At 46.9% G+C, this 14,865-nt stretch overlaps 1 protein-coding gene and 1 non-coding gene across 4 annotated transcripts; both read right to left on the bottom strand.

The window, feature by feature from the left end:
- Positions 1-1,007: 1,007 nt before the first annotated feature.
- Positions 1,008-1,080, bottom strand: TRNAA-AGC (transfer RNA alanine (anticodon AGC)). Its single transcript has one exon. It is a non-coding gene; the product is annotated as a tRNA-Ala (tRNA).
- Positions 1,081-6,205: 5,125 nt separating this feature from the next.
- On the bottom strand, positions 6,206-10,030 carry LOC119109466 (uncharacterized). Of its 3 annotated transcripts, none has more exons than XM_037233086.1 (3): positions 9,883-10,030; positions 7,080-7,264; positions 6,206-6,650 (listed from the first exon to the last, which is right to left on the bottom strand). In XM_037233086.1, exons 2-3 carry the CDS (start codon positions 7,134-7,136, stop codon positions 6,327-6,329), a joined length of 381 nt encoding a protein of 126 aa, XP_037088981.1. In that variant the 5' UTR covers positions 7,137-7,264; positions 9,883-10,030; the 3' UTR covers positions 6,206-6,326. The 3 variants fall into 3 exon arrangements, with proteins under 3 accessions (XP_037088981.1, XP_037088982.1, XP_037088980.1); XM_037233087.1 differs by lacking the exon at positions 9,883-10,030 and adding an exon at positions 7,939-8,336; XM_037233085.1 differs by lacking the exon at positions 9,883-10,030 and having other exon boundaries at positions 7,080-7,829.
- Between the last annotated feature and the right edge of the window lie 4,835 nt (positions 10,031-14,865).

Below are 14,865 nucleotides of genomic sequence, written 5' to 3'. Positions count from 1 at the left end.
ATTAGTGGCCAACATTGCGACAAATTTTTCATGCGCCTTCATTTCGTCGCTGCTTTTAAAGAATTGTTACGGCATTTTAGGCGGAAACAGATTCGGGAGTTTGAAACTGTCAAAAAATGTGACGAAATCAATAAAACTGAAGATTCTCCTTTAAAACCAAGCCACAGAACGAAGGCCCTTCTGCCATATATTCCTTATCGGGGCCTTGCTCCCGTCCGCAGTCGGAGGCGACTGCCCTAGGCCGGCTGTCTCCCGCATGACTGGCGTCCAACTGAACGTATGGCTGCATTGATTAATATTTCTAGATCAGCATTACTACTAGCTGGTTTGGTTTGTAAACCATATTTTGGACACCTGCAACAGTATCTTTTCCGAATCATCTTCCCTTACACCACACCGCCGCAGAAAAAACCTCCGTGAAACTTAGGTATGAACTGGCTTATGAACTGGCACGGCCTCCGGATGGCTGCCGCTGCATGCAATTGCACCAGCGTGCACAAATGATGCACGAGGTGTTCGACCATTCACTGAAACGACCAGCCTGGCGCCCACTTTCACCTAGCTTACAGACACATCTTCATAGGTGGGGATCTGGTAAGAAAACACATACTTTTCAACGCAGGGGGGTGAGTTGCAATTTTAACGCGACCATCCCGTGCCAGGAAACAGATTGTTCTGTTTCACGTACAAAGCTTTATCACTTTCGATGTTCGTGCTATGGTAATGATGCCATTATCGTATTAGATGATGTATACTAACATATATACAACGTCTTAATAACGTTGCTATGTTATATTTTGCGATTGCACATTCATGTTCACTTTACCTCAAATCAGTAATTAATGCTGTCACTCAGTTCAGACCATCCGTTGGTGCTGTCCGGCACCGATGCCCGTGCGTCATAGTGACGTAATGAAGGTGTATTATACAATCACGTGTGCAGCACATCCACTTTCCGTATGCACCATGCCGCTAATTAAGCTGCCGCTCTGATTAAAACCGGACGCTGGAGCTGCGGGGTATCGATCCCCGTACCTCTCACATGCTAAGCGAGCGCTCTACCACTTGAGCTACAGCCCCCCATGTGAGACTGAAACTCAGGTCGGCAGAGCTCCACGACCTCGATTCCATCTCACCATCCCACGTGATGGCCACGCCCCGGCGGTCACTTTCACCGGGCGGGCCCCGGCCGGCTGGACAGGGCGGCTCCAGCCTGCTCCTGTCCGTCTGCAGCAGTGCTCGGCCATCGTGCCTCAATAACCGCTTGCCGCTGCTTCAGCCTGCTGAAACCCAGTGTAGTGACTAGAACCCCCAACACAAACCAAACCACACCACTGGCATTTACTGACCCGAATTCAGATGTGTCGACGACATGAATGCGAAGCATTTTCTGAAAGCTCTTCCAAGAAAGCCACCGGTGTGTGTGTGTGTGTGTGTGTATGTGTGTGTGTGTGTGTGTGTGTGTGTGTGTGTGTGTGTGTGTGTGTGTGTGTGTGTGTGTGTGTGTGTGTGTGTGTGTGTGTGTGTGTGTTCTTGTTATCTCCCACTAGAAGCGTGCTAATCTCAGTTCATCACCAAGATGTAAGAATACCAAAAAGAAAACTTAAGACTGCATGAGACGTGAAACATTCCACACATTATCTCAAAAGAACATCGGCATTTCCCTGCGACCCTGTATCGAATCTCCTAGACAAAGGGGACGCGTGTCTGATCAAAGACTGACGTGGATTATCATACGTGGTGATCATGTATATAATGCGCCACGTCGCTGGTCTAAATCAAACAAATGAAGGTGGTTTATTGCAGCTCTGTCATGACAGCGTTGATGGCTGCAATAATTCCTGGGACTTATTCGGGTGGTCAACCAATATTTAATTCTCGGTCTTATGTAGACAAAATAACAGACACCTCTCTGTAAGCATGTCTGGGTAAGTCGATGTATGAGTCTTATCGCGAAGCGTTGCGCCAAGTCAGTAGGCAAAGGCAACATTTGGCTTTGTGGTCCAGATGAATGAAGCTATACTCGTAAGACAGAGGCAGTTGGTATGAGTGGTGGAGTGGAGTGCCCAGAGTGGTTGCATTATTTGGGCCAACTGAAATGGGAAGGTCAGCCGGCAACGGGCCAGCGAGGATCGAGCCAGGTCCGGGGCGGCCGTGGCGCGGCACTGTGTGGCAACATTGTGCAGCACGTAAAACCCCGCGGTCCTGTCTGGCGAAAGGGCGGAGGTAAAACTTTTCGTTGAACTGGGCGGAAAAAAACTTGGGTGGTGGGTGCAGGGCACAAGCAGGTGCAACAGCAGCAGCAGCAGCAGCAGCAGCAGTAGCAAGCGTAATAGCATGCAAGCATGTGGTTTGAACCGAAAGCCACCCATATAAACCACGTATAGCGATTTTTCAAGAGGTTTGTCAAGTTCAGTTCTTCTAGCTCTACCAAACGAACAATGGTATTAGACCTGCTATATAAAAACATGCCTCCATCCAGGAAAAAACAGTAGTAAGAGCCTTATTCCTCGAAGAAAAATCAGGAAAATGGATATAACGATTAGTTGATATTTCGGCAACATGCCTTATCAAAGCAAAGTTCTTTACCGGAAGATGTTCAAAAATCTAGACCGCGTTGGGGGATGGGTGGTAGAAAGCGGGACACGTCCTGAGACACGTCCGCCACGAGAGAGACGAGAGAAAGAGAACACGTCCTGTCGGGCGTCGGATTCTTAATGCCGACTTGCATAGAGGAGCACTTGCTTTGGAAAATCCAACATATCGTTAGAAAATCAATACCGCGCGTTCGCGTAGCTTGGAAAAACGTCACTAAGCTAAAAAAGTATCTGGTGAATTCTTCTATCTCGAAGCCTAAGTGCTCGGGTGGCATTAAATGCTATTTACGCAAGTCTGGGTTTCAGGGTATTTGCAGGAAAAAACATGGTTTTGCAGTTTACGTAAAATCTGTGTGAAAAACGTTAAACACAAAGTCTATGTCGGCAGTCTACGCGTCCCATTCGTTTGAGATATGACAAACATCCGCGAGACGCTAAAAACAAACCACAGGATGCACCTCTCGGTGACCTTTCTTTTTGGCAAAACACGCTGAAGTTGAAATCCAGGGAGGTAGGGACCCTATGCCCCTTTTAGAGCTGAAATTTATCTATACAGCACTTGCCCATCCAGATAGGAAAATACGTAAATTTATTTTTATAAAAGTCGGCGACCAAATCTTAACTTACAGGACTCGTCATGGCCGATTCGGCGAGCGTGATATGTACCTTGCTGTGTGATGCATGCTAGCTTAGCACTGTCGACATGTGCAAGTGATGGATGGCGCGTAATGCGCGGTGCCTGTTTGATCAAAATTGTGTGCATGCTTAACTGACCCACGATGTGTGATGCTTGTTTAATTGAACTCGCTTGCATGTTTGAATGAAGCGTGATGCGTGATCTCTATTTACTTTCATTTGGACGCGTATTTTTACGTGTTATAATTCTTGTGTAGATGCGCACTGTATCGTAGACATGACTAGCATTGCTCCTTGTTTTATTCCCTGAATGCTGGTAAACTGTAAAATGTGTGGGCCGCTGTTTCAAAGGAAACCTGAAAATCGAATGGCGACATCCGCAGGCAGTTCTGGATATACTTTTATTTAGTTCCGACGAATGCATGTTGCTGAAATATGAACGCATCTTTATCTCCATTCTCCTGTTTTTTATACTAGGAAAAAAACTATTGCTACTCTCTTATCTTTGTGCACGTTTTTCCGCGCAAATGCAAGAATTTTAACGACTAATTGGTAAGACATTCCGTACAATGCTTTCAAGATTTGACGCTGATAACAATCAGCCACGAACCCAGAACCAGAGATCATGTACAGCAGCGCGCAGCTTGCATGTCGGTGCTAGCGAGAACTGTCAGAGTCAGGGTCAGAGAACTGTCAGAGTCAACTCCAAAGGGCAGCGTCAAAACGGAGTGCACAGGAGGGGGGGGGGGGGGGTGAGGGAGCAGGTGTCACCAGCTGACCGGGCCAATGATATCCTACAAAACTAGCTCCGTGTACGGGGATATTTCCCTTGCTAGCACGAAGGTGGTCGTTGAGGTAGCGGTATTTAGCGTGATGTACCTAGTTCAGGAAATGCACGAGTCTGACTGAAGGGGATGGCGGACAATGTTTATACGCCTGGATGAATGAATAGACAGTTGCAAATGTAGCTAAGGTCTTTTAATCATTTTTATGGCAAAAGCCAGGTTTATAAGCCTAAGAGTGTTAGGAAGTGTTGTGGTCATTAAGCGGCTACATGAGTCCTTGCCATCGGCATTAAAGTGTTCATTATGCCGATCATTTTCATACAAAAATAATGACGTGTAAAACAACCTTACTAAGTGATTGTGGTGAAAAAGAGCCTCACTGCGCTCGCCATCGAGATAACCCTGGTATGTGCAATGTTTTTGTTTTACCATTTTTATATTGCCTTTGCTGACCCTCGGTTGCTCGTATTTGGGTATAGCAAGTGATTTGGAAAAATACACGCGGCCAATTTGACCCCCGCAGCATTTGGAACTAAGAGAATTTGTGGCAGAACACAAAGCCTATTGACAGTGCAGTGTGACACTCCCTGCGCCACCTCAGGTCAACAAACCGCTTTTTGTCACCCCAGCAAAATAGAGTACATGATGAGGCGTAGTAGTTATGGTTTCGTGCTCTTTGGATCATCACGAGTGGCTCGTGATGAAACCACAACTCCCGCGTCGCTCCGCGGCCGTGCTTCTCCCAGGTATTGCCTTTCGGGCTGAGACACCCAAAGGTTCGAGGCACCGAGGTTCAAGGCCTGGACTCGTCCAAAAACCGACTGCTATCTGCGAGCGTCGGGTCCCTGCCGCCGCCTCAGCGACCGACCCTTCAACCCCGGGCGAATCGGGAGACCCGCAGTCACGTGACGCCCCCCGGGCACCCAGTCAGATGTAGAGCTCGGAAGACAGCGAGGGCGAGGGCGCACACCCCGCACAATAACAACACAGCATTTTAAACGCAACATTTGTTAGGGATGCATTGCTTGAACCGTTATGATGACCTTGATGTATGTGTTCGCCGAATTTATTCTGATTGTTGACGTGGAAGTTTCTGTTGTATTTTGTTAGCCTTTATTTCATGTCTTTGTAATGGCACACATGAGTTTAGCTCATACAAAACTATCTCCCAGCTACCAATGTAAATACCTCCTCAGCAAGTGCGTCCAGTCGCTTGGCTACTAGGGCAACTTAAAAGCCTTAAGTTATACAACGAAGCGGTGATCTAGTATCTCTCACACAGACGATGTGATTTTAGCAGTTTGATAAGATAAGAGGGCTCATGCCTTCAGTGCTCTTCCCCACGATGTTGGCGGTGCCTCAAAGCTTATCCGGGCTGGGTCAGGGGACGCCGCAACAAAAGATGCCAGGAACAAGAATCCAATGACAAAAGGAAGTTGATCACTCCTGACAAATGTGGCAATGCGGTGTAGCACCAGTAAATGCTTGGTTGGAAAAGTGAAAAAAACATCAGTGACGTCAGCGTTTTTCGCCCCCGTGATTGGCCGGACGGTTCGATCAGCCATGCTGACAACGACTGTGGAGGAATCACGTTCCTCGTGCATGTGACAGCCTACAGCGAGGCAACGTACGCCGAAAATAGGTTGATCTTGTGCTTGTGCCATACTGCAAAGAACGGTCGATCCAAGGTGAAACGGACAATACGCGGCGTCGGCCGCACCGCGCTGGTCGTGCGTCTGAAGACCACGGCCCCTGCCCCGGTGGCCTCGGTGCCTTCCTTCGTAACTTCGATGAGTACCTTGTGTACCATCTCGCTGACTTCCAGCCTCTCGTCACTGATGTTCCCGAACTCGGCCCAAGGGAGGAAGAGTTTCGTGATTCCTAGACGTTTCATGGTGTGTTTCAGCGAATAGTCCGCCGTTATCTTGAAACGAGGCATGCCAACACGGACACGCTGCCGCCTGTTGAGCTGTCGCATGGTATCAGCGATATCTAGGTAGCCCAGAGAATTGCGCAGACGTCTGACAGCAGCCATATCACGCATCAGGGGACGCAAAAGCAGCATGACATAGTCTTCATCCTTGTACGGCAGCGGTATGACATCAAACGTCTTTTTCTTGATGTAGGCTAGCACCGTGTACTGGTTCATCATATCGACCTGCTTCTCACCGGCATGGGTCAAAAACGGGCCTTTGACTGTTCGCTTAAACGTCTTCAGCCATTGGCCCTTGAAATAGAGTGCACTCACCAGCACCAGCCCTCTCTCTCTCAAACGTCTTCAGCCATTGGCCCTTGAAATAGAGTGCACTCACACACTCACCAGCCCCGATTCGCGCAGTGCGTGAGCGGAGATGAGGTCCGTGATGCGGTTTGCGGTCACCCTGGCCACATCGGCATTGATTTGGGCCGCCGCCCGCGCCTCCGAGGAGAACGTCTTGATGTCAGCGCCGTAGTACTGCCGCAGGAGAGCCATGAAGGTGAGCTTGAAGGTGCGGCCGTTGCGGAGGTAGATGCGGTTGAAGACGGCGGTGGTGACGTCCCTGCAGCCGCTGGAGAGCTCGTCGATGGCAGACATGTAGGCCGGCAGGAAAGACCTGTCGCTGGGCCCGCTCAGTCCCAGCACTGGGGTCATCTGCAGGCATATGGGACGCAGATGCTAATCGGAATCTCAGAACTGATGTGTTACTCTTTAGCGTGTTACACACTACGTGTGAACTGATCAAGCGTTTTATTGCTTTATTTTTCTTATGAATAGCTGTGAGGCACAAGTTGCCAGCCAGTTAAAAATATGGTTAGAACACCACAAAACAAATGTTTGCGATGTAAGCTCCATGGCATGGAAGTTAAATGATACCTACCATGTGTTTCCATCGTACTTGACGATAATAGATCCATCGACGGTCATAGGAGCGAGACTAGGCCAGCGAGAACACGAAAGCCGCCAATTATCCCAGCGGAATGAAACCAGAATCCTGACCGTGATACGTTTTCCATCACGTTGCATTGTTTATGGTCTTAACAAAAATATACAAGTGCAGAGTGCGCATTCCCAGCAGCGTACCTCGTTTTTGATGCCGCCCGTGGCTCCTACCCAGACCTGAGTCATGAGCGAGGACATGACGAACGGGGCGATGGCTTGGTTCTTGCTCAAATCGGTTGCCAGGCCCTCCAAGAGCTACAAGTCCAGGTTGGAAGGGACACCTGCTTCAGCCAATACAATAAAAAACAGCAGCACCCATGATGAACCTGAAAATAAAAACAAAGGTGAGACAAATTGTTTGCTGCTGGTTTTTCAGCGTAATAACTTAACAGATATCATGCTGCGTTATCGACCTGTACTAGGCCAGAAGGCAATGGTGGTTACATTGTCAATACTCGGCGTTTCAAACTGCGCTCAGAGAGAATGTTCCACATTTAAATATATTAAAGCAAGCATCAGATATGATGAAATAAGCTTACTTATAACCATTAGTATACTTTTAAGTGAAAAAATACTGCTCTGGACAACACAATCTCGCTTTCTAGCAGCTATGCCACTCAATGCGTCTTTGTTTAATGACAAAGTGTCATTTGTTTGATGACGTCATCGTGGCTTACACAACATTGAGAGCATTGAGGACTTTTGACAACCAGCGACTCCCTTAGACTTGACAGATTACAGAGCAGTACAGAGCAGCAGGACTAATCACCGGTACACTCCACAGAACACACACTCACGCACTGTTGGACGATTTGGAATGGGACACTCTCAAATCACGAAGAAACATGCCCAAACTGACACTGTTCCACAACCTCATACACAACCAACATCCACGGCCAACAAACGTCACTGCACTTCTACCTGACACACGAGCACTTGCAACAGGACGCCCACTACGCAATGCAATGACACATTATCACCGAACAGAACCTTAGCATACCAAAAATCCTATATTCCATCAACTACGAGAAGATGGAACCAGCTCCCGCTTGAGACGTCATCCCTCCAGTCTTCTCGTTCCTTCAAACGGGAAATATACCAGCGCTTCGGTTTGGCCGCGCCCCCGGTGTATCACAGCTTTGGATCCAGGCATGGTAACATCCTAAATACTAGGCTGATATTAGGAATGTCAGTACCTGAATGCCCACTTGTTCGTAATTCAAAATCCAACTACACCTAGTCCCTCTTGCTTATGTGGCTATCCATACGAAGACCCTTAACACTTTGTACTGAACTGTCCTCGCTATCATGAAACCCGAATTCCAATGCTACGTAAAACAGATTGTATCATTCCAAACTTTTCTGAGCTCACTCACAACGAGCAACTACGTATCTATCTCACAGGTAACGGTTTACAGGATCGCAATGGGCAGCACATGGCAATAATTTTCCAAACATTTTTTTTTCAGACCAAACGATTCGCCTAAGAACTTCCAGCCGGCGCGGGCAGCAGACGGGCTACTGGGTGGCGTTGTCGGGCCGGGCGTCCGCCGCCGGGTTGAGACGGCTGTATGCGTAGACTGGAGTGGCGGCGGGCGTCTGGCCCTTGTCGGCTTACGGATCGGGCGAGTGGGCGGTGTGTCGTGGGTTCCCTGGCGACGATGACCATATCTTGTTATTGTTAGGAGAGGCGCTCAGATTTAAGCGTTCCGCTTATGCGCCAATCCACTCATCATATCATGTACTGCTTAATGTCCATAATCGAAAAGTAAACATCAAATCAAATCAAATCAATGAACGTCCGATGTATTTGGAAATCGCGCTCACGAACGGTGAATATGAGGGACCTGATATTTACATCTTTACTGGCTTTGGTCGCCGCATGGCCAATGCAATTACAGCATTTCAGCGATGTTATTATTGCGTTATGGTTGCCTGGGCAACCCTGAAATAGTCTGCACGAAGAAGTCTGCACGTCTTTGCGGGCGCATAGCTCAGAAACTAGAGGGTCTTAGGTCTTAAGAAGGCTAGGGCTGTAAGCTCATCGAGTGATCCTCAAGATGGCTATTTCAGTTCAAACCCTGATACAAATGTGCGAAAACCCCCTTTAACATTACAAATACACTCGACCGACGTTCGTTTTGCAAATACTAGTAAGTGACTTTACAATTCTGTTAGGAAGGACAGTCAGCCATGTCACCTGCTTTGAACTTTAAAATTTAAATATTAAACGCATAAAAACACCCACTCAGATGCGCTTAAACCCACGGCATGATTCGCCGTTTTTTTCAAAGCGCGGACTGGATGAGGGTTTGGTGCGTTCTCAGTCTTTTACAAACTAGAATAGATAGAGTTTGGCGGGGAGCACCAGAGTGTTAACCTCAACAAGGCCTCGTGATTGAAACTACGTTGATGGTGCTAAGTCAATAACTGATGCCATTATGGCAGGTCAAAGGTTAAGCTTCTCAGAAAATCGAACTTTTTAGCGTTACATCATATCATTGAGGCCATGATTTGGAGCGATGCCAAACTCAAACAGGCGTGTTTCATGTTCCATGTCAAGTACAACAGTAATAGTTGTACCTGTTTTTTGGGGAACATTTAGGACACATCGCTCAGTTAATGTAGCAATGTCGGCCCACCGCGCGCGTTCTGAGACATCGTCGGTTGCAGCCCGCCGCCCGCACCGGCCGTGGATTGCCGTACATCTTCTTAAAAGAACGCCGATGCTCTAAAACAAGACAAGTAAAATCATGCGCAACAAATACTCCATAGGCTTCTGAAATCTAACCTTTATTACAAATGTGAGCGAGGTATCCTCATAACACCGTGGCGGGCGGGGGGGGGGGGGGGGGGGGGGGGGGAGGCTGCACCAACTCCCCTATCAGGGAGAGTGTTTAGGGCACACAGAACCTGAAAACCCAGAGTATCGGTTTTAACCTACCTTGCTTTGGACGCAACATGACCTGAACGCGATTGCCTGCCGATGAAGACTGCAGTAAATACGCTGATATATCTCCGTTAGCAGATCATTTACAAAACGACAGGAGCAACAGCCGACTAGAAGCACAAGTCCGCTCGGTGGAGCTCAGGCTCCACAGATGGTCAGCTGACGTTTGGGGCCCAACTGTCAGCGACCCGGGTGGTCGCTGTGCACGGGGGACTGCCGATGACCAGACGGTGGCGTCACGCGGCCTTTGTATGACATTTGTGATTCAGATGGTAGTGTGCCGCAGCGCCGCGGTACCGTCTAGTCGCCGGGTGATATGCAACAGGCGATTTGGTGACGCCTTGTATAGTAACAAAAAGCTGGAATAGCTTACACTTTAAACATAATTCACGTAAACAGATTTGAAAAGAGCCTGATGACAAGAGTCGAAACATCAATATAAGCGAGTCATACTCATGTGTTAACCTCAAGCGCCACTGGGTGGTTAGGGGGTGGACGGGGGGGCTAAGGTTTCAGCAAATTTCTGGAACAACTTCCGAGCCGTTTTGAGTCCACCAAGTTGTCAGCGCGTATCATTTAATTTATTTCACACGGTATGAGGAGCCCTTTTAGTGCTCGGCTGGGGACAGCATTATGGGGTCGTCAATGAGAGCATCCACACTTTTTGCTTCCACAGACAGAAGTTCACATATACCTTTCTTGGTTTAATTCACTTAGATGTGATTCAATGACTGGCTTGATTGAATGCGAATCAGGGTCAGTCATGCTCACGTGGTTCCACAGAATTACTAACAGAGGTCATGTCAAGTAATGTTGCACGTGAAAAGCCAAAGAGCTTTCGAAGCTTAGTTATTAAAAATAATGTGCATATTTGGCCCATGTAATACAACCACCTAGTCTTGTCATAACATGCCATGATGCGACAGTGGTCTAACCTTCGTTAACTTGCTAGCAGTGCCTAGGATTCGTGACTGGGTGTAAAGCAACACCCTATGAGGAGGAATTTCTCATGCCTTTTCCCCATATTTTATGCGAATTTTTCGCTCCTGCCTGACATTGTCTAGTCGCACATGCCAAACCTCTATTTCCCTTTCTGAGGTTTTTAGACGTCATCCAAAACCGAGCTCACTTGAAACCACCAATCGTAAACGATGCTCCACAGAACCTAGACACCTCTGGCTATGTCCTGCCTCACCTACATCTGAATCATGTCTATGCATGTACAGAGCAAGGGCGCCAGGTACCTCCAAGCCCAAGAATCCCGGCGACCCCAACCGCTTGCACGCATTAAGTTTGGTTTGTTAATAAAATGCATCACAATCTACAGCTGTGCACCAAATGCAAGGTTTTCACGCATCCCCTATTTTTTGGTATTACCACCACACCATGAAAGCAGAGCCTGGCGCAAACACCAACAAGGCCCGGTAGAGAAGTTTACTCTACATATTTTTCCCCGAGGAAACTTCCCCGGAGTGCCGTTTGCCGTATCGTTTCGGGCTGCCTTCGCAGGCATACACGATGTACAGTCGGCCGGCGAAGAGGCTGGCTTTTCATAGGTGCATGGCTTTCAAACAGCAGGTTGACAATGTCCTGCTCTATATCTTTGCTTGTTATGCACGATGAGTAGCATCCCGGAATGCTGGTCATCTCCAAGTTAGCTTCTCTCCCTGAAACATGCATTGATGTAAGAATTGACGGCGTGGTATCGTCCCTGCGGTGTACTTTTATGGCTTCTGATTGAGAAACAGTGCTTGCAACCAATACGTACCCGCCAAAGAGAGATTCAGACCATGCCACGACACGAAGTTGGTCAGTGTGTTATCAAATAGCATTATTCGCATAGATAACACAGCGGTGACAGCCTTATTCCCCACAGAAAAAAAAACAGGAGAGGGGAGATACGGATCGGAAGATATTGCGGCAACATGCCTTGTATGGAAAAAAATAGCGGAAGTGAATCGTGAAAGTGAATTTAATTTCACGTGAATTCACTACACGGACAACATTTCTACACTGCGAGCATAATGTGTTAAGCTAGGACAGAGGCGGTGCCGTAGGTTTTCAGTTGGGTGGCGGGGTAGGATTTTCCAGGGGCATCCTGAACAAAATATTGCTTCCTCGCAGGGCGTGTCATGGCTAATAGAGTGTCTAAGGGGAAGGGCATATAGGTCATATCCCTCCTCATCAAATAATTACATGCGTCATATCAAAATGCCACCCATAATGATGAGGAAGTGGCCTTTGAATGTATAAAAGTGGATCTGAGCACCCAAAAATTACCGACCGATTTTTAACTGACAAACATCAAAACATTCATCACAGAAAGAGCTAGAGTCCGTCAAAAATTCTGACCTCTCAAGTTCACCCTTAAGATCGAACGCGGGCTTAAAGGACGGGGAACTCCACACCGCCCTAAAATTACCGGCCGATTTTTAGCTTACAACTTCGAACGCTGGCTTAAAGGACGGGGAACTCCACACCGCCCTAAAACTGCCGACCGAATTTTAGCTTACAACTTTAACGTAATTACAACTTAAAGTCAATTTACCTTGAAGGGTGACCTCGAGAGGTCAGGACTTTCGGACGGACGCTAGTTCTTTCTGTGGTGAATATCCTGATGTTTGCAAGTTTGAACTTGGCTTTGCTTGGGTGATATGGAGTTCCCGCGGTCCAAGCCAGCGTTTGACATTGAAGGAAGACCTTGAGAGGCCAGGACCTTTTGAAGTACGCTATTTCTTTCTCTGCTGATTATTCTGATGTCTTTAAGCTTAAATTCGGCCGGCAGTTTTTAGATGACAAGAACTTATCCGCCCTTTGATCCCGCGTTTGACCTTGGAAGATGACTTTGAGTAGGCAGGACTTTTTGACGGACGCTAGCTCTTTTTGTGGGGAGTATTCTGAGGTTTGTAAGTCACAAATCGATGGGTTATTTTTGGATGATATTGATTGCCCCGTCCTTTGAGCACGCGTTTGACCTTGAACGGTGACCTTGAGAGATCAGGGATTTTTGACGAACTCTTTCTGTGGTGGTTAGTTTGATGTCTTTAAGTTTAAAACCAGCCGGTAAGTTTTGGGTGATATGGAGTTCCCCGTCCTTTGAGCCCACGTTTGACCTTGAAGGGTGACCTTGACCTCTTGACCTTGAAGGGTGACCTTTTAAAAACAAGATGTCGACCTGGGTCATTTTCGTTCAATGACCTATTCTGACTTCTAAGATGTCCATGGAAGATGTAAAATGCGGTACTGCTATCATTTATTTCGAAATGAGCACCATAAACTTTCCCATACAGCGAGCCTTAGAGCAATACAGGTTGGTTTTGACCATGGTCTTTTATCTTCTTATCTGGCATCCAAAATCGTTTCAAGGCAACCGCCACTTGGTGATGCGTGCGGTCTTCCACTTACCGTAACACGGCTGTCCAGTTTTACTGAAAATTGGTACTTAGGAGGCATCCGAAGCGTAGAATCAGGTCACGGAAAAATTGAGTCGTAAGCATGGAAGGGTTTAGCTACACGCCCCCCCCCCCCCCCATGTACGCCCGACATATTTGCCGCTAAGGAAAAAGCGCGGTTCTTGGAAGTAAGTGTTTAGCATTTCTAAGGGGTTCGAACTCCAATAGCTGAAAAATTGAACTAAAAATTGAACATAAATCACATCACTTGCAAGAATTCAAATCTGGTCAAGGTCTGACATGCCTGACCATCGATGACCTTTCCTTAAGAAAATGCAAAAGCAAAAAGCAAAATGTCACCGAGATGACTTTGAAAAAAGAGGTCATAGATCATTAACTGTCAGCGATAGAAACTTTAACCTTCACAAGATGTGTAAGAGCGATGTGAGCCCAAGTACTCAACATCTCAACACGTCGCCCTAAACCTTTCAGGAATGGTCTCGGAAAATCTCAAAATGGGTGTTGCACATTTGTATAGGGATTTGAAGTGGAATAACCATGCTGGAAATCATTTGGTGCAGCTCACAGCCCTGCCCTTATTGAGACCCATAAGCCTCTATTTTTTTAACTATACGCCCGTAACGATGTGCAGCCATTTTGCGCAGACTATTCCAAGGTCATTTAGGGATGCGTAACGCCATTGACCATGCACCGTGCAAGGTCAATAAGAATAGTATCGTCGAGCTGTTCACACCTGGCTTTCGTGAGTACGATTTCTAGATGTAACAGACGTCTTTGGACGGCTCAATCAATGTTGAGCAGGCCTGCCGCAACACGGAACTAATCAAATGAAACCTTATGGTAAGATCATGTGCATGATGTTCCAATATGACCCAGAAAAATAGGTGGGGTAACATGCTTGACAAAAATGGGCGAAACAGGCCTTATGATGTTCCAGTTGGAAGGGTGCGGACGTAACTTGCAACACTGGCATGCAAGTGTATAACAAGTTTTAAAATGTAGCAAAAGTTTTAACACGTTTTAACGCTTTAAGATATTCCACAAGATTTACGACATCAGGTGACGGTGATGGTGAAAAAAGGTCTTCCTGGTGCAAGGCGTGGATCTCTTACCTGTGCAGAGGTGTCTGGCGAACTCCTCTCCCCAATTCTTCTAAGATCCTACAATAACCCTATCTATCGAGCACTGGAAGAGAGAGAGAGAGGGAGAGGAAGGGAGAGAGAGAGAGAGAGAGGAGAGAGAGAGAGAAGGAGAGAGAAAGAAGAGAGAGAAAGAGAGAGGGAGATATATATATATAATATATAGATATATATAGATTATATATATATATATATATAATATTATTATTATATATATATATATATATATATGCTTAGCATAGCCAGTCTAGTTAGTGTATAGTTTCTGCTCAGTTGTGGGGGGGGACAGAATTGTGCCTTATAAACAGGGATGCAGTTTCTATTTGTGTTTATTATTTTCATTCATTGCTTTTTTACTCATCATTTTTAGGGTTCATCCGCCCCAAAACAAATTTTGAGACACTACATCCCTGTCCCTAGGTCTC

This window comes from Pollicipes pollicipes, unplaced genomic scaffold, assembly GCF_011947565.3.
Source record: "Pollicipes pollicipes isolate AB1234 unplaced genomic scaffold, Ppol_2.1 Scaffold_7231;HRSCAF=8579_pilon_pilon_pilon, whole genome shotgun sequence".
Classification (NCBI taxonomy): Eukaryota; Metazoa; Arthropoda; class Thecostraca; order Pollicipedomorpha; family Pollicipedidae; genus Pollicipes; species Pollicipes pollicipes.
This window is presented reverse-complemented; position numbering and strand designations above follow the sequence as displayed.

Excerpts from the sequence above, each read along its gene's own strand:
- LOC119109466 (XM_037233086.1), bottom strand. The coding sequence starts at position 7,136 with ATGTCCTCGCTCATGACTCAGGTCTGGGTAGGAGCCACGGGCGGCATC. Across the intron at positions 6,651-7,079 it reads CGGGCGGCATCAAAAACGAG|ATGACCCCAGTGCTGGGACT; the intron begins GTACGCTGCTGG and ends ATATGCCTGCAG.